This window comes from Balaenoptera acutorostrata, chromosome 17, assembly GCF_949987535.1.
Source record: "Balaenoptera acutorostrata chromosome 17, mBalAcu1.1, whole genome shotgun sequence".
Lineage (NCBI taxonomy): Eukaryota > Metazoa > Chordata > Mammalia > Artiodactyla > Balaenopteridae > Balaenoptera > Balaenoptera acutorostrata.
Window position 1 is genome coordinate 79,740,134 of NC_080080.1, and position 24,608 is coordinate 79,764,741.

The following is a 24,608-nucleotide window of genomic DNA, read 5'->3' on the forward strand; positions in this document are numbered from 1 at the left end:
GGCCATACAACAGAAAAATAGGTCAAAAACTTGTAGAGGCAGTTTACAAAAGAAGATATACAAACGGCTGAAAAAAGATGCTCAGCATCATTAGTAATCAGGGAAATACAAATTAAAACCACGATGCTAAACCTCTATGGACACCAGAATGACTACCATTAAATCAGTGGACAATACTAAATGCTGGTGAGGATGTGAAGCAATATATGTTGCTGGTAGGGGTGTAAGTTGGTTTGGCGTGTAAAAACCGCCAGTATCTAATAAAGCTACACATATACTGGATCTATTACCCAGCAATTTCATTCCTGAGCATCCAATGGAAATCAGGGCTTAATGTTTATCAAGACATGAATAAGAATGTTCACATTAGCATTATTCACGGTGGAAACAACTCAGATGTCCTTTAGGAGTGGAATGGAGGGACTTCCCTGGTGGCGTAGTGGTTAAGGATCTGCCTGCCAAGGCAGTGGACACGGGTTCGAGACCTGGTCCGGGAAGATCCCACATGCCGCGGAGCGACTAAGCCTGCGAGCCACAACTACTGAGCCTGTGCTCTAGAGCCCGTGAGCCACAACTACCAAGCCCGTGTGCCACAAATACTGAAGCCCGCGTGCCTAGAGCCCGTGCTTTGCAACGAGAGAAGCCTGCACACTGCAACGAAGAGCAGCCCCCGCTCTCCGCAACTAGAGAAAGCCCGCGCACAGCAATGAAGACCTAACATAGCCAAAAACAAATAAACTAAAAAAAAAAAAAAAAAAAGAGTGGAATGGATACGTGAACTGGGGTGTATTCACACAAAGGAACACTGCGTTGAAAAATAACAATATATGCAACAGTAAATGAATCTCAAAAACATAATGCTGAGCTAAAGAACCAGCTGCAAAGAACATGTACTGTCTAATTCTAGAAGAGGTTCAACACCAGGCACAACTAATATGTGGTTTGGGAACTTACAACAGTGGATACCTGTGAGTATTGGCTGGGAGGAAGCAAGAGGGGATCTTATGGATACAGGCTGAGAATATCCGGTATCTTGATCTAGAGCAGTGGTGAGCCCCCAGGGCACTTTTGGCAATGCCTAGAGACATTTTTGGTTGTCATTTCCAGGGATGGTATGCTACTGGCATCCAGAGGTAGAGGACAGGGGTGCTGTTAAACATCCTGCAACGCACAGTTCAGCCTCCCACTGGGAGGTAGTCAACCCAAAATGTCCACAGTGCTGAGGCTGAGAAATCCTGATGCAGATAATGGTAACACGAGGGTAACTGAGAACGTGTACACTTTACTATACTTTATAACAAACGAAGTTAAAAAAATCAGGACTCTCACAAAAATAGCTATAGTTCCTCACTGAGATTTAGAAAACGTACATGAAACTTCGTTTCCATTTTATAAATAGTCTAATTTATTAAAGAGTCCTAACCACCTGAACTTGCCAGGAATTGCATTAAGCCTGGAAGAACTAGACTCTTTGTGTGCAGTCCCTATTAAATGGAAAAAAGTATCTACACCTTTCTATATAGCAGGAGATGCACAAATTAGAATCTGGGTTATCACAAATGGATATTTGTAGAAACACAATAAGGGTATATGGTAAAGTCCATACATCTGGGTTTCTCTTGCATCCACTACAATACAAATAGAGAAAAACATACATGTACTTTTAAAAACAATAGTCTCATAACCTTGATTCCAAGGATAATAACTTCTTGCCATTAATTATCAAGACTTTTACATAAATTAAGGAATCTACTCGTCCCTTAAATCTTATTATCACCACACCCTGAGACATAAAAGTCACTTAGAAGGGTTGGGTAGGGCATGGGTTGCACAATTCTTTCCAGTGTCTTGCATAAACGGAACAGCTATACAAGCCTGTGTGGATCTAGCCAAACAGCCCCAGAAGGGCTGGAAGTGCTGGGAGTGTTGCAGCCTTAGAACGACGGGCACCACAAACTCGTGTTCTAGCTCTGGAGCAAATACCGTCCAGTTAACATCAGAGGTGATAGTGGCACAAACAGAGACAAACCAGAGAAAAAGATGTTTCCCTCCACTTCACCGTTGGGCTAAGGTGCACGTGGTCAACCCAGGACCTCAGGAAGTCCAACTGCTGGGTGACTTTGCGTGAGATGCTGTCGTCTAAAATCCAAACACCGATACGTACTTGAGAAGGATTTTACAATGTAAAGTAAAATTAATTAATAACTAGAAATCGAGCATTCCCAAACCATCAAGGTCAACTGGCTGTAATAATCACTGAAATAACTCGAGTGAAATATCACTGCTGGGCAACAGAGCATATTACTGATTCTTCACAGATGACTCCTCATGCAAATAGCTGGAATCTAATCAGCAGGAGTCTGTGAATTCATAATCATGGAATATCACCTTGGGCACTCAGTCATATCAGGCTTGGCCGTGAAGAGCTGCTGCAGAAGCCCATTCAATGGTACTGGGAACTGACTCATCCCCGTGCAGCGCTATCTAAACTCTCGAACTGGCTGCTCAAGGTAACATTCAGGGATCATCTCAGAAGTGCTGGGTAGTCAGTGACTCACTTGTACTGTACTAAATGCTAGGCTCTGACTTGGCGTGAACCCTGTTCGTTGCTGCTGACACTACAGGTATTTGAATAGAAGCTCACACTGTGAGTCACCTGTTTGCTGTACAGAACACCAATCGGCAATGTTGCCAGTTGAACAGTGATTCACGTTAGAATCGTAATGGGACCTGATTTGATACGTGTGATTTCAAAACTCAGTTCTGCTGGACTGGCTTGGGAGCCTGCTAGAAAGTCACTCCCTGCTTAATGCCCTGGATTTCTGTCTAAGAACATGTGTCCAGAGAGGCAGAATCAAGGGTAAGACATCGCGCTCACGACTGGAGAGGACCATGGCTTCCTTCTTCAAGGACGCAGGCACAGTTCCTATAAGTGCCTTCCCTGGCAGACACAGCATTCCTGTAAATAACTTTGCAAGGCCAGACACGCACGTGAAAGGCTCTGCCATGTAATTTCTAAACCGCTTATGTGAGGTCTGGACCTTTAAGCCACCAGCCGCGTCTGTTTGTGAAAGGTGAATGTCATTAGACAGCCACATGCAGAAATGAAAAACCAGCAGAACTTTCGGAAGTGCTGTTCAAGTGTCTGGAACGAAACCAGTCACCTGGCAATTGCATTAAAATAAGAAAGCTTTTTTTCCTTTTTCATGCTTGCTTGTCTACAAAATCTGGAATAATAAAATCTCCTGGTATGTAATCTTGAAAGACTTTCCTAAAAAGCTCTCTTACAGGAACCTTCAAGCTTTAAACATTTAAGAAAAGCTCAAAACTGATTTCTAATGTAAAACCGCTGCAAGGGATTAACAGACTATGCAGCCAAATGTGGGACCTTAAATTCTAACGCTGGCTCTACCTCTTGCTTGATCTGGGACCTTCCCATACCTCCAACAAGTCATGTGGTCATATCTTCTGATGTGAGGGACCACGATAAAGTGGTCGGCCAGCAGTAGCCACGTTACAGCCCGGCCTTTCTTATGGCGCTGATATCACATGCTTGTGTATTTTTTCCTTATATCATACCTTCTGGTTTCCTATCTGTTAAAGGTTCATAAATCTGCAGTTAACAGGAAATCACCTGTGTGGTGTGTAAGAGGCCTGGGCAGAGTCAGAAGACCTAATTCTAATCCCATTTAGGCCTCTATTTAGCTGCAGATATCTGACCTTTAACCTCTCTGAATGTTTCCTCACCTGTAAAGTGAAGGAGGTACATAAGTAATCTGACTTTTATCATTCTATATTTTTGATACCAAGGGCATTTTGGCTAAAATGTTTACAATGATCTTAGAGAAGTTAGCATGTCTAGCTCCTAAGTTTCCACACTCTCTTAAGTAAAACTGACTCAGGGCAATATTTTAATGCAGACATCGGATTTTCTGTATATACCATGACCTAATACGTAGTTTTAATGCATATCTGTTTTACAAAGTGAAATATTTTGAAGGTTAGAGACAATTTTCTTAAAATGCTATTTGAATCATTGTATATACTTCATAATTATTTGAAATAAAAGGGCCCAGATGATGTAGAAATGTATTGTTTTTAAATTTAGATACTGACATAGAAAACATTTTCTATTTTTCTAATTTTGACGGACATCTTCTATTTCATCACGTATACTCTTTATAACAAACAAAATGTGCATTTTGTTCCTGATCTTTTAATTTTGAAGTCTACTTAGCCAATTTAGCACCAATACAATAACAATAGTAACTTTTGTTTGGTATGTGTCAGAGCTCTGCTGTATTAATTTACTGAATGCTGGCAGCCAACCTGTGAGGCAGGTATTTTTCTTATCCCCATTTTACACATGATAAAACTACGGCACCGAGAGGTTAAGCAACTTGCCCGAGGTCACACCGCTAGGCTGAGATTTGAATCTAGACAGTTACTGAGTCCAGGGCTCTTACCCATTAGGCAATATTGCCCCTCATGTGCGATACTGATACTGATACAAAAGACGCCACTTAAGGAACAGGAGATAAACCGGACGAAGCCCAGTAAAAATCAGGTTGTGAGCAAAAAACTGAGAGTTTACAGATAGAATCTTTCCATGACACAACTCCTTTGCCAAGTCTGGGGAGGAATTCACACTATTTCGTGAACTCGGACCCCTGTTTGGTCAGTTCCACAATCTGGAACCACCAGAAGTGAAAGAAGCCAAGCCACGCAGGGGCCCTGCGACCTGCGCTCCAGAGGAAGGGGGGCTGACCCAGGACGGTAACGAGACGGTGCAGACGCTCCCCGCCTCCGGGGCCACCGCGAGCTCCCGCGGGCGAGGGACTGCTGCTGGCCGCCCGTGGACGAGGGGCGCTCCGCCCGCGCTGCGGGCACCGGCTGCGGTCGCCGCAACCCGCGCCCTCCGGCCGATCGGCTGGGCGGGGGCGGACAAAGAGCGCTCGGCCTCGGCCGGATTCTCCCGAGGAAGGGATGTGGGAGCGAGTTCCCTCGGAGCGCCCGCCCCCTCCCGGCCAGAAACTCGGCCTCGGCGCTCACTCCTCCACCCGGCCCGCCTCGGGGGGCGCGGGGGGCTGAGCTGCTGGCGGGGCCGCGTCCTCCGCCCCGCGCCCGCGTCCTTCGCCGCCGCCGGGCTCGCTCCGCGCCGCGGCCGCCCGCCCGGGCTCTCCTCGGGCGCTGGCGACTCCCGGGGGCTCGCAAGCCGCTCGGGTCCCCGCGCGCTGCCCCTCCCCAGACCCCTCCCCCGCCGCCCATCCCTTCCCGCCCACTCCCCCCGCCGCGGGAGGGCCCCGGGCGCACCAGCCAAGCCGGCCGGAAGCCCGCCGCCTCCGCGACCCCTCCCCCGCCCACTCCGCCCACCCCCGGGGGAGGGGAGTCGCCGCGCCCGCCGACCCCCCGAAGCCCAGTCCTGCCGCGCGCCGATGTCCCGGAGGTCCCCGCAGCCCGGGCGCCACACTCGTTCCAACTTCCGAGCGCAGCCCCGAGAGCGCGGAAGACTCAATCGCCGGGTTCCTGCAAGAAAAATACTCGCGGCGCCCGCCTCCCCCCCCCCCCGCCCCCCTCGGCTCGGGCAGAGCGTGGGGACGGTTCTGTCCATTCGGTTTTCCGAGCTTCAGTGGCGACACCGAGTCAGGCCCCCGGGGTCCGCGGCGGGCGCCCGCTTCCCGCCCGGCTCCTCGGGTCCCCGCCGTAGTGGCGCGTCTCCACGGCGATTCCCACCTGCGCTCAGACCGCCCGCTTCCGGCGCCCGGGGTTTCCCAGGTCTGCTTCGGGTGTCAGTAGCCCACCCACTCGCTGGCGCCCGGCCACAGAGGTCGAACCGTGCGGACGCCCCGGCGGAGCCCCTCGAGACACGGTCACACCCCAAGCCCCGCACGCCCTGCACGCTGACCCGCTCCCGCCACCGTGGTCCAGCCCAGCGTGCGCGCCCCGCCCGGCCCCGGCCACCTCCCGGCCCGAGGCCACAGGGCGAGTCCGGGAGGGAGAAGGGGGCGTTGAGGAAGTGGCTACTCACGCTTCCACGGTCAGCCCCGCGAGCCCGAGGGGGAGCTGCGGCCCGCGCGCCTCCGTCCGCCGTGCGCATGCGTCCCGCGAGTGCCTTATTTTTATGGTAATTCTAGGTGCTGCCCTCGCTACGCCCGCGATCGCTCTCCCCGGCTTTCCTCTTCCTCTGGCTCTCCGTCTTTCCTGTCGCCTTCTTCTCCCCCCCGCCTCCCTCGCCTCTGCCTCTCCCCGCCCCTCCCTCCCCCCTCCCCGGCCGGGCCACCCAGGGCTCGCTTCCCTCCCGCGGCGGCGCGCTCCTCTGCGGCGAGGCTTGGGGCGGGGGGCGGGGGTCCCCATCCATGCCGGGACCGTGGTTCCCTTCTTCAGCCCCGAGTTAGGAAGTACCGAGAGTGTGGGCGCCGCAGAGCCCCCTCGGCTCTCCCTATGCTTGGGCGCGCGGGGGCCGAGTGGGTCCCCGGCGTGCGGGAGAGCGCGCTGGGATCTTGTGAATGGAGCGGGCGGGGGGAGGCACCCGTGTGTGCGCGCGGGGTGCGCGGCGCGCTGGGGTGCTCGTACCCGGAGGGTCCGGCCGTGGACTCTCCGCCTCTGGAGGCCGGTCCCCACCATCTCCCTTTCCCCGGGGTGCTTCTCCAGCTCTACCCCCGCCCCACCCGGCTGCAGCCTCCGCCTCCGGAGGCACCAAACTGGAAAGGGGTTCCTTGCCCCCTCCCCGCCTGCCGGAGCCGAAGGTCCCACCTGGCTGGGTGGCGGGGGGGTTGGCTAACTCCCGACTCCGGAGTCCGGGGAAGGGGGGGACCCGGAGGGTGGCGGGAACCCCGCCGCCGCCCAGCTCCGCGGGCACGGAGCCCTGGAGCCCCCGGTGTGCCCTCGGGAGGCGCGGCCTGACCTCCGGGCCGTGCGCCCGAGCTCGGCGGGCTAAACTGAAGCTGGAAGCCGACCTGACACTAAAATAACATCACGTCATTTCCTCCCTGGCCTCCCAAGCGCGCCGTAGCCGGGGGCTGGGGAGTGGGAGCGCGAGGAGGGGGCGGAGGCTCGTTCGGGGGAGGCTTGGAGGAGGGGCAGGAGAGCGATGCGTGAGTTCGAGAAGCGGCTTCGGGGAGGACGGGGGCTCTCCCCGCCCTGTTCCGTAGGCTCTGGGAGGAAGTGGCCCGAGAAGAGTAGCTTCGAGGGTCTCCTGGGGGGAGGGGTGTCCGGCGGGCCGCCGGCGCCTTTTCCGTGAGCGTTCTCGGCCGGGTCTCGACCTTCCCACCCGCCCCCCTCCCCTTCTCCCCTTGCTGGCGGGATCCCCTGCTCGCCCCACGTGGAGTGGGTCAGTCGGGGTTAGGGAGGAACCCGGGAAACTGGCGTCCCGCTGAGGCCGCGGATTGGGCGGCGGAGACCACAGTACTCACGGGCATGGGCGAGCTCTGCCCGGCGCCGGCGTCCTCTTCCCGGGGCAGGCTTCCCCCTGGGGGTCGGTCGGGCAGTGCCAGAGCTGCCCTGAGCAGGAGCGAGAGGCGGCCCGGCCGCTCCTCCTGGCCCGGCGCGAGCCCAGCGGCTGGCAGGGCGGGGAGCAGGAGAGAGAAGTCCGGGCGCCGCCGGGGAGCCCCAGGAAGGGGTCGCTGGAGAAGGTGAGCGAAGAAGCGCGCGAGGCCGGAGAGCGTGCCGGAGAGGAGGCCGAGCAGCTTCGGGGCAGCGGGCGAGCTTGGGAGCTGTGCCAGGGCCGGCGGCGGGCAGGGCGAGAGGAGGGGGAGGAGAGAAACAAAATCACACACCGTCACTGTCGGGTCTCGCTACAGACTGAAGAGAAGGTGCAGAGTGCCAGTTACTGCGGCATTTCGAGGCATTACTTTCGGGGTGCAAGAGAAGGTCGGTGAGAGCAAAAGAAAAGGCCTCTGCTTAGAAGGGGAGATCCCTTTCTCTCCTTCCTCCCCTCTCTTCCCTGCTTCCCCTCCCTCCCATTCTCCACCCACCCCTTTCAAACTCCTTGCTACTCAGAGTGTGGTCCCTGGGCCAACAGCTTGGATAATACCCAGGAGCTTGTTGGGAATGCAGAACCTCAGACCCTATCCTGACCTGGTAGTGCCCAGAGCTCTACCAGAAGTTGGTATGAGGTTACTAGGTACTTGTGATAGGTGTCCAGGGGAGGCTTGGATACAGGCAGAAGACTGAGGGGTCCTCAGGCTGGCGGAAAAGGGACTGGCGATGTGACTTTGGTTGTGCTGGGTGCGGGGGTCAGGGGAGACCAGGACTTAAGAGCACAGCCTGCAGGCCCCCTTTCCACACTCGCTGTGTCCATCTTATTTCCACGAACACAGGCCCTTCCACCCTCCACTTGTTGCTTGGGAGAGCTAAGCGGCCGAGGTTAAGATAAAAGTATTATTTTCTTGGAAAGCATAGGGAAACATTAATTTAGAAGTCAGAGGCCCAGGGGTCTAGACTCATCCTTGAAATGAGCTCCATGGCAAACCTTGGGAGATTCTTTATTCTTTGAGTTGGTCTGATTCATTTACGAAGTAAAAGATTGAACTCAGTGGCTTATTAATTAATTAATTAATTAATTTATTTATGGCTGTGTTGGGTCTTCGTTGCTGCGCTCGGGCTTTCCCTAGTTGTGGCGAGCGGAGGCTACTCTTTGTTGCGGAGCGTGGGCTTCTCATTGCGGTGGCTTCTCGTTGCGGAGCACAGGCTCTAGGTGCGGGGGCTTCAGTAGCTGTGGCACGTGGGCTCAGTAGCTGTGGCACGTGGGCTCAGTAGTTGTGGCGCGCAGGCTCCGTAGTTGTGGCTTGCGGGCTCTAGAGCGCAGGCTCAGTAGTTGTGGCTCGCCGGCTCTAGAGTGCAGGCTCGGTAGTTGTGGCGCACGGGCTTAGTTGCTCCGCGGCATGTGGGATCTTCCCGGACCAGGGCTCGAATCCGTGTCCCCTGAACTGGCAGGCAGATTCTTCACCCCTGCGCCACCAGGGAAGTCCCTCAGTGGCTTTTAAAGGTCACCCGCCTCGTTCAGGCTCTCGTTTTGGAGCTTTCAGGGCTTCTTGGTCCACTAATAGTGAAGTTACAAACCGGAACCTAACTCAGCCAATCCAAACAGCCCCCTCAAGCAAAACAAAAAGGCAATTTAATCTGTTGGTGAAGAGCGAGAGAAGTGGTTGCCAAGAAAAATGAAGGTGGAGGCGGGAAGCCGCGAAGGCGAGGGACCGGGCGGCGAGGCGCGGGTCCCCGGGGCGCGGCTGCCGCTCTCCAGGGTCCTGACGGCGGGAGCGGCCTCGGGGGCTTGGCGCGGTCCCCCCCGCTCTGCCCTGGCCGGGCCCGGCCTGCTTTCTTCCGCCGGTGGATGTCTTGTGGGAAGCGGGTGTCGGAGGGAACGAGGAAACCTAGCAACCCATTCTCATGCATGAGGCCCTTCCTGGGCCGCCGCCGGCCGCGTGGGCTGATTCGTCGTTCCCTCGTTTGTATGCGCCCGGCGAGAGTGGAGCTCGCTTTGCATTTCCGAGTAAGTTCACACTCTTTCGTTTCCCCTCATTACCCTTTCCTAGAGAACGGGGTCGTTCGCCCGGTATTTTCTTTCTCCGCGTGCAGACGGGCCTCTCCCCTCCCCCGCTCTCTGGACAGGCGCCGCGTTTATTTCAGGGGTTGGAGCTGGGAGCCCGGGAGGCTCCTGGATAAGCGCCAGCAGCTCGCTCCAGGGGGAAATGAGCGATTCGGAAAACGCTCGGAGCGGCACTCGGCGCCCAGCGTCTGTCTCCCGGGGAGGGCCGCAGGCGCCGCGCCCCTGGCCGGGGGTGGGTGGGAAGGGGGGCGCGGCCGCGGCGGCGCCCCTGGACGCGGGCGGGCCGCTGCTGACCCCGTGCGCACCTGCGGGGAGCGTGGGCCGTCGGCCGCGTCCGCTCCAGCGCGGCGCCCGTGGCCGCAGGCACCCCAGCGGACGCGGCCCCCGGCCGGAAGGACCGTATGCTAAGGAGGCCCAGAGAGAAGCGCCGCCGCGGTCCCCGGCGGCCCGGAGCTTGACCGCTCCGCCCGCGGCCTTCCCGACCGGCTTCAGGCACGCGCTGCACGAGGCGGAGAGCGCACGCCCGGCTGCCGGGGCCCGAAGGGCACGCCCCCGGCCCTGCGTGGGTCCCGGCATTTGCGTCTCCAGCTCAGGTTTCCGAATGGTTTTCCGAGAACGTGTGAACCTGTAACCTGACTCTCCCCCTCCCGCCCCAGCCCTGCTTCCCGAGCCGCTTGATGCCCCTTGCTGGGCACGCTTCATTAGGCATCCCGCTGCGCTGCTGCGCTCCGAGACAGAGACGCTTGGGAGGGAAGCAGGGGAAATGTTCCGGCAGAAGGGAAGTCCCAGACTCAGCCCCAGAAACGCCAAGCCCGGCTCCTGTGCGTCTCCGGAGAAGTCCACCTTTTCCTCTTCCCTGGCGTGATCTTTTCCCTCCGGATGAGTAGCCGGCTGCCCAGTTCTGTCTCCTGTCTCTGCGAGGGACGGAGGCTTCTCTGACTGGCGGGGCTGTGAAGCATGACAGGTGTCGGGTGCTGAAACGCGTCCACTTCCTTCGGTCGTTCTAGCAAGGTCAGAGCACAGAGTGTCAATGTAGCCCCAAAATTCGGTCTGAGCAGAGGACTTCAGCCGCCGGCGGTACTGATCACTCCAGAAAGCCCTGCCTTCCTTTCAGGCCAGATTCTAGTTGACGATCTGAAAGTTTCAAAAACTTAGCCGCCAAAGGGAATCATCTTGGCATCCGTATTCCTGAAAGCACTGCTCCTTAGGGATCCGGAAGACTTACGGAGTACCTTATTCTGATCGAGTGTCCACTCGCCTAGTTGATCATGTTGGTTATTGAACCATGCAGAGGAGAAAATCACCACACCCCTAATCAATACCAACAAAGTCTCACCCCTTTAAAAGGCAAATTGAAAATTTTTCATTCACCCCTAAATAGTACCCTTTCATAAAGGAAACCTCCATGGCAGAATTAACCCACTTTATTACCAAAACATTCTGAGAACTTTAGAATTAAAATCACAGTCAGAATGGAAATTGAAATTAGATTTAATTTTATGAGATGACCTATTTTTTCCTGAACTTTATTTTAAAAAATTCTATTTTGTTGTGGTTTAACTGTACTATACATTTTAATTTTCTATTGTTTGGAGAAGTCATTTTTCCACTTGCATCTAAGAATCTAATTCAGAGTGATTGAAAACTATAGAGGCAAATCTTTGTGCTGACTGTAAATCATGCAGATTGGAAAAGCAACAATAAATAAGACAAACAGACCATGGATACTAGAGTCACAGGTTAATATTAATTTGAGGCCAACTGAACAATTAATCAAACGTTGCTATTAAGGTTCACTTAGAATTTTAATGTTGCTAGTGAAAGTACAGCTGGTGAAAAGAGTACCTCTGCAGCGCTTAATTACTTCTGACTTCATTCTCTTAATAACTTTCTAAGGCTTATGGGGAGGTGTCATAAGGAGATGTGGAATGATGAAGCAAAGGTAATGAGGAAGGTGGGCCATGAACAGAAGTGGAGTGAACCAGAAATGAGGGCCACTTAGGTGACATGTGTGTGTGGGGAAGGGAAACACTCCCAAGCTCTATCTCCTCTATTTTTGCTGAGATAACGGGGCCTTCTGCCACTCTGCTGGTATTCCAAACCAAGTGAGGAGCTCAGGACAGGAGGTGGGTCTTTATTTGAATATATCCATATATTTATTTGAATTATATCCCAAACTGAACTCTGATTTTCCCCTCCAAACTTTCTCCTCCTGCAATCTTCACCGTCTCAGTAAATGGCAACTTGATTATTTTAATTCAGGTCAAAAACATTGAAGTATCCCTGACTCCTTTCTTTCCTTCATACTCTTCAGTCAAATCCAACTGCTTCTCATATTGTCTTTTTTTTTTTAATCTACTTTAAAAAAAAATAAATTTATTTATTTATTTATGGCTGCATTGGGTCTTTGTTGCTGCGCGCGGGCTTTCTCTAGTTGCGGCAAGCGGGGGCTACTCTTGGTTGCGGTGCACGGGCTTCTCATTGCAGTGGCTTCTCTTGTTGCGGAGCACGGACTCTAGGCACACGGGCTTCAGTAGTTGTGGCATGCGGGCTCAGTAGTTGTGGCTCACGGGCTCTAGAGCGCAGGCTCAGTAGTTGTGGCACACGGGCTTAGTTGCTCCGCGGCATGTGGGATCTTCCCGGACCAGGGCTCGAACCCGTGTCCCCTGCACTGGCAGGTGGATTCTTAACCACTATGCCACCAGGGAAGTCCTGCTTCTCATATTCTCTTAACACAGCTGTCACTCTGTGTTATAGGCTGAATTGGGTCTCCCTCAAATTGGTACGTTGAAGTCCTAACCCCCAAGACCTCAGAATATCACCTTATTTGGAAATAGGGTTGCTGCAGATGTAATTAGTTAGGATGAGGTCTTGCTGGAGTAGGATGAGTCCCTAATCCAGTATGACTGGTGTCCTTATAAAAAGGGAAAGTTTGGACACAGACAGGTGGCATCTTGAGGATTCTCTATGTATAGTATCATGTCATCTGCAAACAGTGACAGTTTTACTTCTTCTTTTCCAATTTGTATTCCTTTTATTTCTTTTTCTTTTCTGATTGCCGTGGCAAGGACTTCCAAAACTATGTTGAATAATAGTGGTGAGAGTGGAAATCCTTGTCTCGTTCCTGATCTTAGAGGAAATGGTTTCAGTTTTTCACCATTGAGAATGATGTTGGCTGTGGGTTTGTCATATATGGCCTTTATTATGTTGAGGTAGGTTCCCTCTATGCCCACTTTCTGGAGAGTTTTTATCATAAATGGGTGTTCAGTTTTGTCAAAAGCTTTTTCTGCATCTATTGAGATGATCGTATGGTTTTTATTCTTCAGTTGGTTAATATGGTGTATCACATTGATTGATTTGTGTATATTGAAGAATCCTTGCATCCCTGGGATAAATCCCACTTGATCGTGGTGTATGATCCTTTTAATGTGTTGTTGCATTCTGTTTCCTAGTATTTTGTTGAGGATTTTTGCATCTATGTTCATCAGTGATATTGGTCTGTAATTTTCTTTTTTTGTAGTATCTTTGTCTGGTTTTGGTATCAGGGTGATGGTGGCCTCATAGAATGAGTTTGGGAGTGTTCCTTCCTCTGCAATTTTTTGGAAGAGTTTGAGAAGGATGGGTGTTAGCTCTTCTCTAAATGTTTGATAGAATTCACCTGTGAAGCCATCTGGTTCTGGACTTTTTTTTGTTGGAAGATTTTTAATCACAGTTTCAACTTCATTACTTGTGATTGGTCTGTTCATATTTTCTATTTCTTCCTGGTACAGTCTTGGAAGGTTATACCTTTCTAAGAATTTGTCCATTTCTTCCAGGTTGTCCCATTTTATTGGCATAGAGTTGCTTGTAGTAGTCTCTCATGATGCTTTCTATTTCTGCGGTGTCCGTTATAACTTCTCCTTTTTCATTTCTAATTTTATTGATTTGAGTCCTCTCCCTCTTTTTCTTGATGAGTCTGGCTAAAGGTTTATCAATTTTGTTTATCTTCTCAAAGAACCACCTTTTAGTTTTATTGATCTTTGCTATTGTTTTCTTTGTTTCTATTTCATTTATTTCTGCTCTGATCTTTATGATTTCTTTCCTTCTACGAACTTTGGGTTTTGTTTGTTCTTCTTTCTCTAGTTCCTTTAGGTGTAAGGTTAGATTGTTTATTTGAGATTTTTCTTGTTTCTTTTTTTTTTAATAGATTTATTTAATTAATTAATTTATTTATTTTTGGCTGTGTTGGGTCTTTCTTGCTGTGTGGGCTTTCTCTAGATGTGGCGAGCAGGGGCTGCTCTTTGTTAGGGTGCGAGGGCTTCTCACCGCGATGGCCTCTCTTGTTGCGGAGCACAGGCTCTAGGTGCGCAGGCTTCAGTAGTTGTGGCCTGCAGGCTCCTGAGCGCAGCCTCAGTAGTTGTGGCACATGGGCTTAGTTGCTCTGCAGCATGTGGGATCCTCCCGGACCAGGGCTCGAACCCATATCCCCTGTATTGTCAGGCGGATTCTTAACCACTGTGCCACCAGGGAAGCCCCTTTTCTTGTTTCTTTAGGTAGGATTGTATTGCTATACACTTCCCTCTTAGAACTGCTTTTGCTGCATCCCAAAGGTTTTGGATTGTTGTGTTTTCGTTGTCATTTGTCTCTAGGTATTTTTTGATTTCCTCTTTGATTTCTTCAGTCATCTCTTGGTTATTTAGTAACGTATTGTTTAGCCTCCGTGTGTTTGTGTTTTTTACCTTTTTTTCCCTGTAATTGATTTCTAATCTCATAGTGTTGTGGTCAGAAAAGATGCGTGATATGATTTCAATTATCTTAAATTTACTGAGGCTTGATTTGTGACCGAAGAAGTGATCTATCCTGGAGAATGTTCTGTGTACACTTGAGAAGAAAATGTAATCTGCTCTTCGGTTGGAATGTCCTGTAAATATCAATTAAATCTATCTGGTCTATTGTATCATTTAAAGCTTGTGTTTCCTTATGAATTTTCTGTCTGGATGATCTGTCCATTGGTGTAAATGAGGTGTTAAAGTTCCCCACTATTATTGTGTTACTGTCAATTTCCTCTTTTATAGCTGTTAGCATTTTCCTCATGTACTGAGGTGCTCCTATGCTGGGTGCATGTATACTTATAATTGTTATATCTTCTTCTTGGATTGATCCCTTGACCATTATGTAGTGTCCTTCCTTGTCTCTTGTAACATTCTTTATTTTAAAGTCTATTTTATCTGATATGAGTAGAGCTACTCCAGCTTTCTTTTGATTTCCATTTGCATGGAATATCTTTTTCCATCCCTTCACTTTCAGTCTGTATGTGTCCCTAGGTCTGAAGTGGGTCTCTTGTAGACAGCATATATATGGGTCTTGTTTTTGTATCCATTCAGCAAGCCTGTGTCTTTTGGTTGGAGCATTTAATGCATTCACATTTAAGGTAATTATCGATATGTATGTTCCTGTGACCATTTTCTTAATTGTTTTGGGTTTGTTTTTGTAGGTCCTTTTCTTCTCTTGTGTTTCTCAGTTAGAGAAGTTCCTTTAGCATTTGTTGTAGAGCTGGTTTGGTGGTGTGAATTCTCTTAGCTTTTGCTTGTCTGTAAAGCTTTTGATTTCTCTGTCGACTCTGAATGAGATCCTTGCTGGGTAGAGTAATCTTGGTTGTAGTTTCTTCCCTTTCATTACTATAAATGTATTGTGCCACTCCCTTCTGGCTTGTAGAGTTTCTGCTGAGAAATCAGCTGTTAACCTAATGGGAGTTCCCTTGTATGTTATTTGGCGTTTTTCCCATGTTGCTTTTAATAATTTTTCTTTGTTTTTAATTTTTGTCAATTTGATTACTATGTGTCTCGGCGTGTTTCTCCTTGGGTTTATCCTGCCTCGGACTCTGCGCTTCCTGTACTTGGGTGGCTATTTCCTTTCCCAAGTTAGGGAAGTTTTCAACTATAATCTCTTCAAATATTTTCTTGGGTCCTTTCTCTCTCTCCTCCTTCTGGGACCCTTATAATGCAAATGTTGGTGCGTTTAATGTAGTCCCAGAGGTCTCTTAGGCTGTCTTCATTTCTTTTTATTCTTTATTTATTGTGTTCTGTGGCAGTGAATTCCACCATTCTGTCTTCCAGGTCACTTATCCGTTCTTCTGCCTCAGTTATTCTGCTCTTGATTCCTTCTAATGTATTTTTCATTTCAGTTATTGCATTGTTCATCTCTGTTTGTTTGTTCTTTAATTCTTCTAGGTGTTCTTCAATTTTTCTAGGTCTTTGTTAAACATTTCTTTCATCTTCTTGATCTTTGCCTCCTTTCTTTATCCGAGGTCCTATATCATCTTCACTATCATTATTCTGAATTCTTTTTCTGGAAGGGTGCCTATCTTCACTTCATTTAGTTGTTTTTCTGAGGTTTTATTTTGTTCTTTGATTTGGTGCATAGTCCTCTGCCTTTTCATTTTGTCTTTCTGTGAATGTGGTTTTCGTTACACAGGCTGCAGAATTGTAGTTCTTCTTGCTTCTGCTCTCTGCCTTCTTGTGGATGAGGCTGTCTAAGAGGCTTATGCAAGCTTCCTGATGGGAGGGACTGGTGGTGGGTAGAGCTGGGTGTTGCCCTGGTGGGCAGAGCTGAGTAAAACTTTAATCCGCTTGTCTGCTGATGGGTGGGGCTGGGTTCTGTCCCTGTTAGTTGTTTGGCCTGAGGGAACCCAACACTGGCGCTTACAGGCTCTTTGGTGGGGCTAAAGGTGAGTCAGGGAGGGCTCATGCCAAGGAGTGCTTCCCAGACCTTCTGCTGCCAGTGTCCTTGTCCTCACGGTGAGCCACAGCCACCCACCGCCTCTGCAGGAGACCCTCCAACGCTAGCAGGTAGGTCTGGTTCAGTCTCCCCTGGGGTCACTGCTCCTTCCCCTGGGTCCCAATGCACACACTACTTTGTGTGTGCCCTCCAAGAGTGGGGTCTCTGTTTCCCCCAGTCCTGTCGAAGTCCTGCAATCAAATCCCGCTAGCCTTCAAAGTCTGATTCTCTGGGAATTCCTCCTCCCGTTGCCGGACCCCCAGGTTGGGGAGCCTGACGTGGAGCTCAGAACCTTCACTCCAGTGGGTGGACTTACGTGGTATAAGTGTTCTCTGGTTGGGAGTCACCCAGCCAGCAGTTATGGGATCTGATTTTATTGTGATTGCGCCCCTCCTGCCGTCTCCTTGCGGCTTCTCCTTTGTCTTGGATGTGGGGGATCTGTTTTGGTGAGTTCCAGTGTCTTCCTGTCGATGATGGTTCAGCAGTTAGTTGTGATTCTGGTGCTCTTGCAAGAGGGAGTGAGAGCACGTCCTTCTACTCCGCCATCTTGATCCAGAAATAGAATTCTGACACAGGCTACAACATGGATGAACCTTGAAAACCCTATGCTAAGTGAAAGAAGCTGGACACAAAAGGACAAATACTGACTGAGTCCATTGATATGAGGTACCAAAAATGGTCAGACATACAGATAGAAAGTAGGAGAGAGGTTACTTGGGGCAGTGGGGAGAGGATAATGGGGAGTTATTGTTTAGTGGGTCCAGAGTGTTTGGGTTGATGAAAAAGCTCTGGAAGTAGATCGTAATAATGGTTCCACAACTTTGTGAATGTATTTAATGCTACTGCATTATACACTTTAAAGTGGTTAAAATGGTAAATTTTATGTTATTTATATTTTAGCACAATTGAAAAAACACTCAAAACTCTTCAAGATGTGAGAGGAGAGGAGCCTGAGAAAGCCCACCAGGGGTGAGGGTGCGGGCAGCTAAGTTAATCAATCGTGGTTCTGCTGTAGAGTTGTCACCTACTCTTGCGGTTCTCTCATTTTGATTTCTGCTGCCAAATAGACCTTGCCAACTCTCATCCTCTTCCTAGCATTTAGTGAAGCCTAGGTTGTGATTTGGGAAAGTAGAAAAGGAATAGCAGACACAGGGATTAGACCAAGAAGGGTCTTGTAAGCCACTCATTTAGTCATTCTTTCAACAAACATTAATTACCTGCTTAGTATATTCTTAAGTTCCAGGCAATGTCTTAGATGCTCTGGGTTCAAGGTGAGTGGGGAAGAAAATGACCTTCTCTTGTATGTACTGAATGAGGGGGTGTAAGAGTCTAGGTAGACTAAATAGGGCAAGCAAGTCATAGTAAGGATTTTGGATTTTATTTTATTTTTTCTTTATTTTTTTTTGGCCATGCCATGTGACATGCGGAATCTTAGCTCCCCAACCAGGGATTGAACCTGGGATCAAACCCATGCCCCCTGCATTGGGAGTGCAGAGTCTTAACCACTAGACTGCCAGGGAAGTCCCTGATTTTATTTTAAAAGCAGTGATAATCAGTAAAAGGTTTTAAGCAAGAGAGTGACATCATGTGATTTATATATTTTAAAGACTCCTTTGGCTGCTTGGCATAAGAGTGAATTGGAAGAGGGCAAGCATGGGAACAGTGAAACAGGAAGCTTTGCACTGGTCCAGGTGAGAGAGGAGGATGACTTGGACAGGTAATGGGAATAAAATAGAGAAGTGGACAGATATGAGGTACATTTTAGAGAGAATTAACGGGATGTCAGGTGGATTCAATGTACAGGCTGAGAAAAAGGGACTCAAGGAAAATTCCTAGGTTTTCTGCCTTGAGCAGTTGGGTGACTTGCTGAAATGAGGAAGGCGGGGAGGGAAATCAAGAATCCAGGTAAACACATGTTTTGGATGCCTATGAGTCACTCAAATGGAGCCGTTCAAAAGGCTGTTGTGAAAGAGCCTGAAGCTCAGGGTAGAGGTGGGAGTCTTAGAGATGTAAATTTAGGAATCATTAGCATAAAATGATATTGAAAGCTATTGGGATTGGGTAAGATCCCTAGAAAGAGATGAAAAGATAGAACAAGGTTGAGTCCGCTTAAGGAGTTTGACACGTCCAGATGGAAATGGGGAGCACAGACAAAGTTGAATCAGGGAGTTAACACAGTCAGTTTTGTGTTTTAGGAAGACCTCTGACTTCTGGTGTCACTTAGAGGCAGGCATGACTCGAAAGAGGAGACCAGAGAAGAGGCTGCTTCGATAAATTTTTTGGGAGATGATAGTAACTTTATCTAGGAAAGTATTAAAAGGGATGGAGATAACTAAATAAACGGATCAAGAGATAATTCTGAATAGTGTGGACAAAACTTGAAGACTGATTAGGGGTGTGAAATGAGGATAAGATTAAGGTCAAGGGTTATGCCTCTAAATTTCTAGTTCAAAACCAGGCAGATCATGGTACCCTTTCACCATCATGAAAAAGTTTGGGGAACGGTAAAGACAGATTGCCAATTTTGACATGCCTAGACATTTCAAGCTAGAGGGTGAGTAAACATTTGTACATTCATGTGTGGACTGCAGGAGAGAGAGCTGAATCATCACCCGTAAGCTGTCTCAAAGCTGTCGACACAGCCAAGATTAGCCAGGGAGAACGAGCTGAGTGAGAAAAAGGCCTAGGATGAAAACCTAGGGAATTTCCAATACGTCAGAGTCAATAAAGGGAGAGGGATTTGCAAAAGAGGCCGAAAAAGAGCAGCCGGCAAAGTAGAAGGAAAACAAGGTAAAGGGGACGTCGTGTACCCTGTTCCAGGCATTGGTCGTATGACACGTCGTTCATTCCTTGTCACAGGCCGGCAAGCAGGTATGTCTCATCTCCGTGTACCAGAAGGCTGCACTGAGACTCAGAAAGGTGAAATGGCCTCGCCAAAGACTCTTGTCTAGAAAACAACAGAACAAGTGTGAAGGAATTCAAGCAAACCCTGGGCTATCTGGTTTCCATCCTTTGGTCTTTAGTAAAAGGAATGACGTGTGTGTGTGTGTGTGTGTGTGTGTGTGTGTGTGTGTACATGTTTTTATGTACATAAGACCATCTCTGCAGGATACGTAGAAGCTGGTAAGAGTGGAGAGCGTTTGCCTTTATGGGGGAATGGAGGTTGCTGTCTGGCCAGATGGAGACTTACTGTATTGTATGCGCTTCTGGGCTCTGTGTTATTGTAACAGAGAGTGGGTAATAAAGAGTTTGACTTCGTTTCTAATGCCTGACTGCTGACAGCTTCCAGGTGCCACCACTCTCCCCCTTCTGTCCCACATCTGGGCGGCTGATACGGGACACCAGGTGCCCTCTCCCTTGGCTTCCGCGGGAAGGTCCAACCAGGTAAGCCAAGGAGACCCTTGCCAAGGAGAACCCTCGGCCCGGCCCGGCCATGGAAACCCCAAGCAGATCCCCTGTCTCTGCTCTCTCAAGCTGTTTCTGGACCTGCTTCCATGCTGCCCTCCTCAGAGGCTGCATCGTGTGAGTAATAAGCCTTTCTGTGCTCTCTGGTGTGCGTGTGACCTCACTGGTCTGGACATCAGGACCACAGCTTGGGCAGGTGCCGGGTGGGGGGGTCCATCCTGCCTATGTGGGGTGACCAGAGCAATCACATCCGTTCACAGCTGTGGGGTTGCACGATTCTCATTCCGAATATTTTAATTAAAAATGTAAACTAATGAAAACATTTTTAAATGGTAAGAATAAAAAAGATCTGTGTACCAAAGTCCTAAGACTTCAAAATCTTCCTCCCCCATGTTTCGTATTTGTTAGTTCCTTTAAGAGGCTGAAAAAGAAAAGAAAGGAAAATAAAAGTAAACTAAACTAAAGCCTGTGCTCTGTCTTCTGAAATATCCTGTATCTCCAGAGATCAGGAAGGGAATTCTTAGTACATAAAATATCAGAAAATTAAAGAGAAAAATTCAAAACTCATATTTGAAGCTTTAGTGATGTTTTTCTGGGATCTCCAGCTCTATAAAAATTACCTCTGTATAAACTAGTATAGTCTTTTAAAATCATGGATGATTACAATTCAAAAAATTATATATATATATATATATGTTTTTTTTTTACCAAACAAGCTATTCCTAGGAAATAGTAGGCAGTCCCCTAACAAAATCCCCACTATATTTTACACACTTATTTTTATCATAAAAATAAGTGACATTTTTTACCCTGATATATGAACAGTTACAAAATGTTCTCCTATATGTTACTTGACTAATCACTGCCCCCTGCCCCATCTCCCCGCCCCCCTCCTCCGGCTGTTTAATGAGGAAACTGCAGACTAGTGAGGTTAGATGATGTTTGCTAGGACAAGTAAAAAGCAGAGCTGGGCTACCAGCCTGTAACTCCTGGCTGTGATGCTTTGTGACTCCACACCCAGGACATAGGGTCATTATTTACTGACGCCGATGACAGTAATCAACGACAGTGATACTGTTCACTCGTATTCCCCACATGCCTCTGGTAGTTTCCACTTGTAATTAAGTACCTTTGACCACAATGATTCTCTTAGACCAAAATTCCCATTTACCTTTCTTCTCACACTCAGCGAGTAATGAGAATTCCAGGACTAGTTATGTTTCTAAACCTGCAGAGGAGATTGAATTACTAAGTTCAGCTCTACAGGTACTAGGTCAGTTAACCACATGCCTGTTAATTCTCCATTTCCTTACTAAATTAATAGTCTGATTTACCTAAACTTAAGGAATAGTATTTTAGGCACTAATAGAGAAGCCCCTGACATATTGGATAGTAAGGGATACACACCAAAGTGAAGGCTTTAGGAGAATCTGCCTCATAACGTCAGACACCTTTGGTAAATTAAATCTATGGAGTCCATAATATTGTTATTCTAAACTGAAATGCAGTACAGTTGAAATTCAGTGTAATGTCCAAAGTTTCTATTTAATTATCTATTTTTTGCAAGAAAGCTTGCAATCTTAGCACAGCAAAGCTTTCCAAAATGATTGACCATCATAGTCTAACATAATTTTAAATCACAGATTTCTTTTTCACTGCATATACAGTTTCTCTTAAGAAGATAAAGGAACAGGTCAACAAGGATTCAGATTGTGATATTTCATCCCAAGGCTTTTCAAGGCTTGATGTCAGTAACTTTGAGAAATGAAAAACCCTTTTGTTAAAATCCTAAGAGCCGGTGGAGGCAAGTGTAAGGTTGACAAGTGCAGAGGAGAGAGACGTTCACAATCATCAGCGTCTTCTGTTTCTTCAGTTGTGTACGTGTATATAAAAGTTTCTAACACCTCTGTCGTTTGAATCCTAAGCACACGTACACCAACCCCAAGCCCACACCTTGGCCCTGCCTTGAAGTTGAGACACAGCAGAATCCACAGAGAAAGCTCTAGAGCGCCCCAAGCGTGCACTTCAGCGTCCCCGCTGGGCTTATTAAATTACAGCAGACTCTCCTTCATAGGTCCCGCCTTGGCGTCTACACCGCGCCTCTGTCTAGTCTAATCCGTTCCCCCCCCCTCCAGAACAGGTGACCTTTCTAAGAGGCGAACGTGATCGTGTTAACTTCCCTCCCTCTAACCATTCGGTGGCCCCTCATGTCTCTACAGGACTTAATGTGGCATAAAAGACCTTTCGTGATTTGCTGATACTCCGTTCACTCACCCGACTTTCTCACTGTTCTTTTGTACTCCAGGCTGCAATCACATTAAGCATCCTTCGGCTCCTAAAATCCCCTTGTTCACTTGCGTTCCTGCTCTCCGTATAAACTGTTCCCTCTGCCGGCATCACGCCCCTTTCCCAGTCGGGGCCTCCTCTTCTCTTCCTGGGCGATCTCCCAGTTAGCTTTCAAGGCTCAGCTTAGATGCCGTTTCCCTGGGGATCTCACCAAGGCTGGGTCAGCTGCCCGTCTCCTTTCTCTGACCACAGCACTTCCTGCCCTCGGTGGTGACAGTGACAGTCGGTTGCCCTGTGTGGCTCCCAGCCCAGTGTGAGTCAGGACTGTGCCTTATTCAGACCCGCGCCTGAAAAGCCTAAAGCAGCCCTGGGACATAATGTGTATTCATTCAATCAGTACTTGTTACATGAACGAACTTAGAAATGACATGACCTGGATTTGGTGATTGTGGAGGCTGTGTAAGGGGTACCTAGGGTTTTATCATGCTGTTTTTCTCTGCTTTTGTGTATATTTGACACTTTCTGTAATAAAAAGATTTTTTAAACGTCATGGTTTTTAACTTCTAGATGATGTGTCTCATGTCTTGTTAAATTGCAAAAGACAACAAACGGTGGGACAGAATCTGCCCCAATTCCGTACACATGCCTCGAGGGTATGAGTTTATTAAAATTGGTGTTCCGAGAAGGCCTGACGCCGAAGGGGACACCTGCACTCCATTTGTCCCCATCGTTGGGCCGGATCCACAAGTGTCACATTGGAGGAGCACAAAAATCAACAAACAGGATGGCAAGAACAAGGGGGGCCATTGTTCTGTCCAAAGCGGACAGCCTGTGACGGGCCGGGAGGGCTGTGTGGGCTCTGTGCTCCCCCAGCGGCTCCTTGTGAACCGGGCTCTGTGCGAGCCTCACCGGGCTGCCTGAGGACTTGTCAGAGGGCCCTGATTTCTTTGAGCTGGACTTGGCTGAATTGGATGGCTTTGCCCGGCATTTTATTATTATTATTTTATTATTATTATTTTTTTAAATTTTTGGCTGCGTTGGGTCTTCATTGCTGCGCGTGGGCTTTCTCTAGTTGCGGCGAGCAGGGGCTACTCTTCCTTGCGGTGCGTGGGCATCTCACTGCGGTGGCTTCTCGTTGCAGAGCACGAGCTCTAGGCCCACGGGCTTCAGTAGTTGTGGCTCGTGGACTCGCAGTTGTGGCTCGCAGGCTCTAGAGCACAGGCTCAGTAGTTGCGGCGCACGGGCTTAGTCGCTCCGCGGCACATGGGATCTTCCCTGACCAGGGCTCGAACCCGTGTCCCCTGCATTGGCAGGTGGATTCTTAACCACTGCGCCACCAGGGAAGCCCTGCCTGGCATTTTAAAGGGAGTGTTTTCCTTGAGGAAGCTGGAGGCTGGCACTGACTTGAAATGACACATTTTGGGGCCGTTCAGGATTCATAACTGTCATTAATTTCCTTCGGGACATGAGACATTTGGCTGAAGAAAGATTTTAACAGTGACCTCAGGTTAAAGAGGTCAAGAGAAAACTTTATATCTCTGATTAGGGTTTCACCCACATGGTGGGAAGGAAGCAGGGCAATAATGCATTTCTATCTGCTAATCAATCGGCCAATCAGTATTGACTGGGCTCTTACCACGTGCCCAGCAGGTGTGAGGCCCCACCTGTAGAGGGGAATCCCTAGGTTAATAACTGTGCTGGGAGAAACGGGCTACAGATCAAGCACGTGGGTCCTGGGGGTTCCCCAGGGAAGCCTGGGTCCTTGGATGCACGTTTTTTAATATTAAAAGTATCTGATATAAAAAAAAAAGAGCCAAATGAAATTATATGTGACAGGTATAACTGTTGTGATTTCACAGATGATAAAACCAAGACTCAGAGAATTAAACCCAACTTGGACCTGAATTCAAAGCCCACGCTTGCCATTCCAAAGACATTGCTTTATGTCATCGCACTGCCTGGTGGCGGTTTGGACCTGGGCGGGCCGGAAGGATGTGCGTAACCGAACTCCTGTAGCTGGGATAAAGGACGTCTTCGAGTCATCAGACTTCGATTAGTTACAACCCAGCCTCAGGTTTTACTAGTTTGAAATCCTGCAGTGCTTGCCTTTCCACCAGATGTCACCATTTACCGGCCCTCACTCTCTCCGGTCTTTTAAGAAACAAGGGAGCAGTGTCTTGCCGTTGGGATCCTCAGCGTGGTGATTGCATCTGCGCCTGGGATGGAGGGCCCTGTGACAAGAAGGCCGCTGGGCACTGAATCTTGACTCAGCGAGGAGGAATTTGAAAATGTAGTCAGCCTTCCACTTCCCCGATTTCCTACAATCCAAAGGCATTCTTTTTTTTTCTCTCCCCCTTGTGATTTCATGTCTGTAAAAAACAGCCCATTTCTGATGGACGAGCCAAGCAGAGTTATCTGGCCTTTGGCTGAGACTGCATTGGACAGAGGAGGCTCTGGGGTGAGGGGAGGACACAGGGAGGATGCAGGGGGCTGGGGCGGGACCAGGCCACAGCGTGGCTTCTGGGGAGGGGCCAGAGGCCGCCAAACACCGGGTCTCTCTCCTGCTCAGAGTTTATTCGCCCCCGATTACACTCTTGGAAGAGTTCATGCTCGG

At 49.1% G+C, this 24,608-nt stretch overlaps 1 protein-coding gene and 1 long non-coding RNA gene across 6 annotated transcripts in view; one reads left to right on the forward strand and one right to left on the reverse strand.

Moving 5' to 3' along the window:
• The window catches only part of RGS20 (regulator of G protein signaling 20), a 79,207-nt gene that overhangs the window by 44,513 nt on the left and 10,086 nt on the right, over nt 1-24,608 (reverse strand). The window contains exon 2 of one of the 4 annotated variants that reach the window (XM_007168605.2): nt 7,413-7,712. In XM_007168605.2, coding sequence (XP_007168667.2) covers nt 7,413-7,712 — 300 coding nt within the window. Of the gene's footprint in view, nt 1-5,733; nt 5,954-6,028; nt 6,190-7,412; nt 7,713-24,608 lie in introns of those variants that run through there. The other 3 variants (XM_057532480.1, XM_057532481.1, XM_007168607.2) reach the window with 3 other exon arrangements.
• Nucleotides 7,492-24,435, forward strand: LOC130705563 (uncharacterized). 2 transcript variants are annotated; one of them, XR_009005847.1, is made up of 3 exons: nt 7,492-7,631; nt 19,586-19,825; nt 23,854-24,435. It is a non-coding gene; the product is annotated as an uncharacterized LOC130705563 (long non-coding RNA). The 2 variants fall into 2 exon arrangements; XR_009005846.1 differs by lacking the exon at nt 7,492-7,631 and adding an exon at nt 15,643-16,374.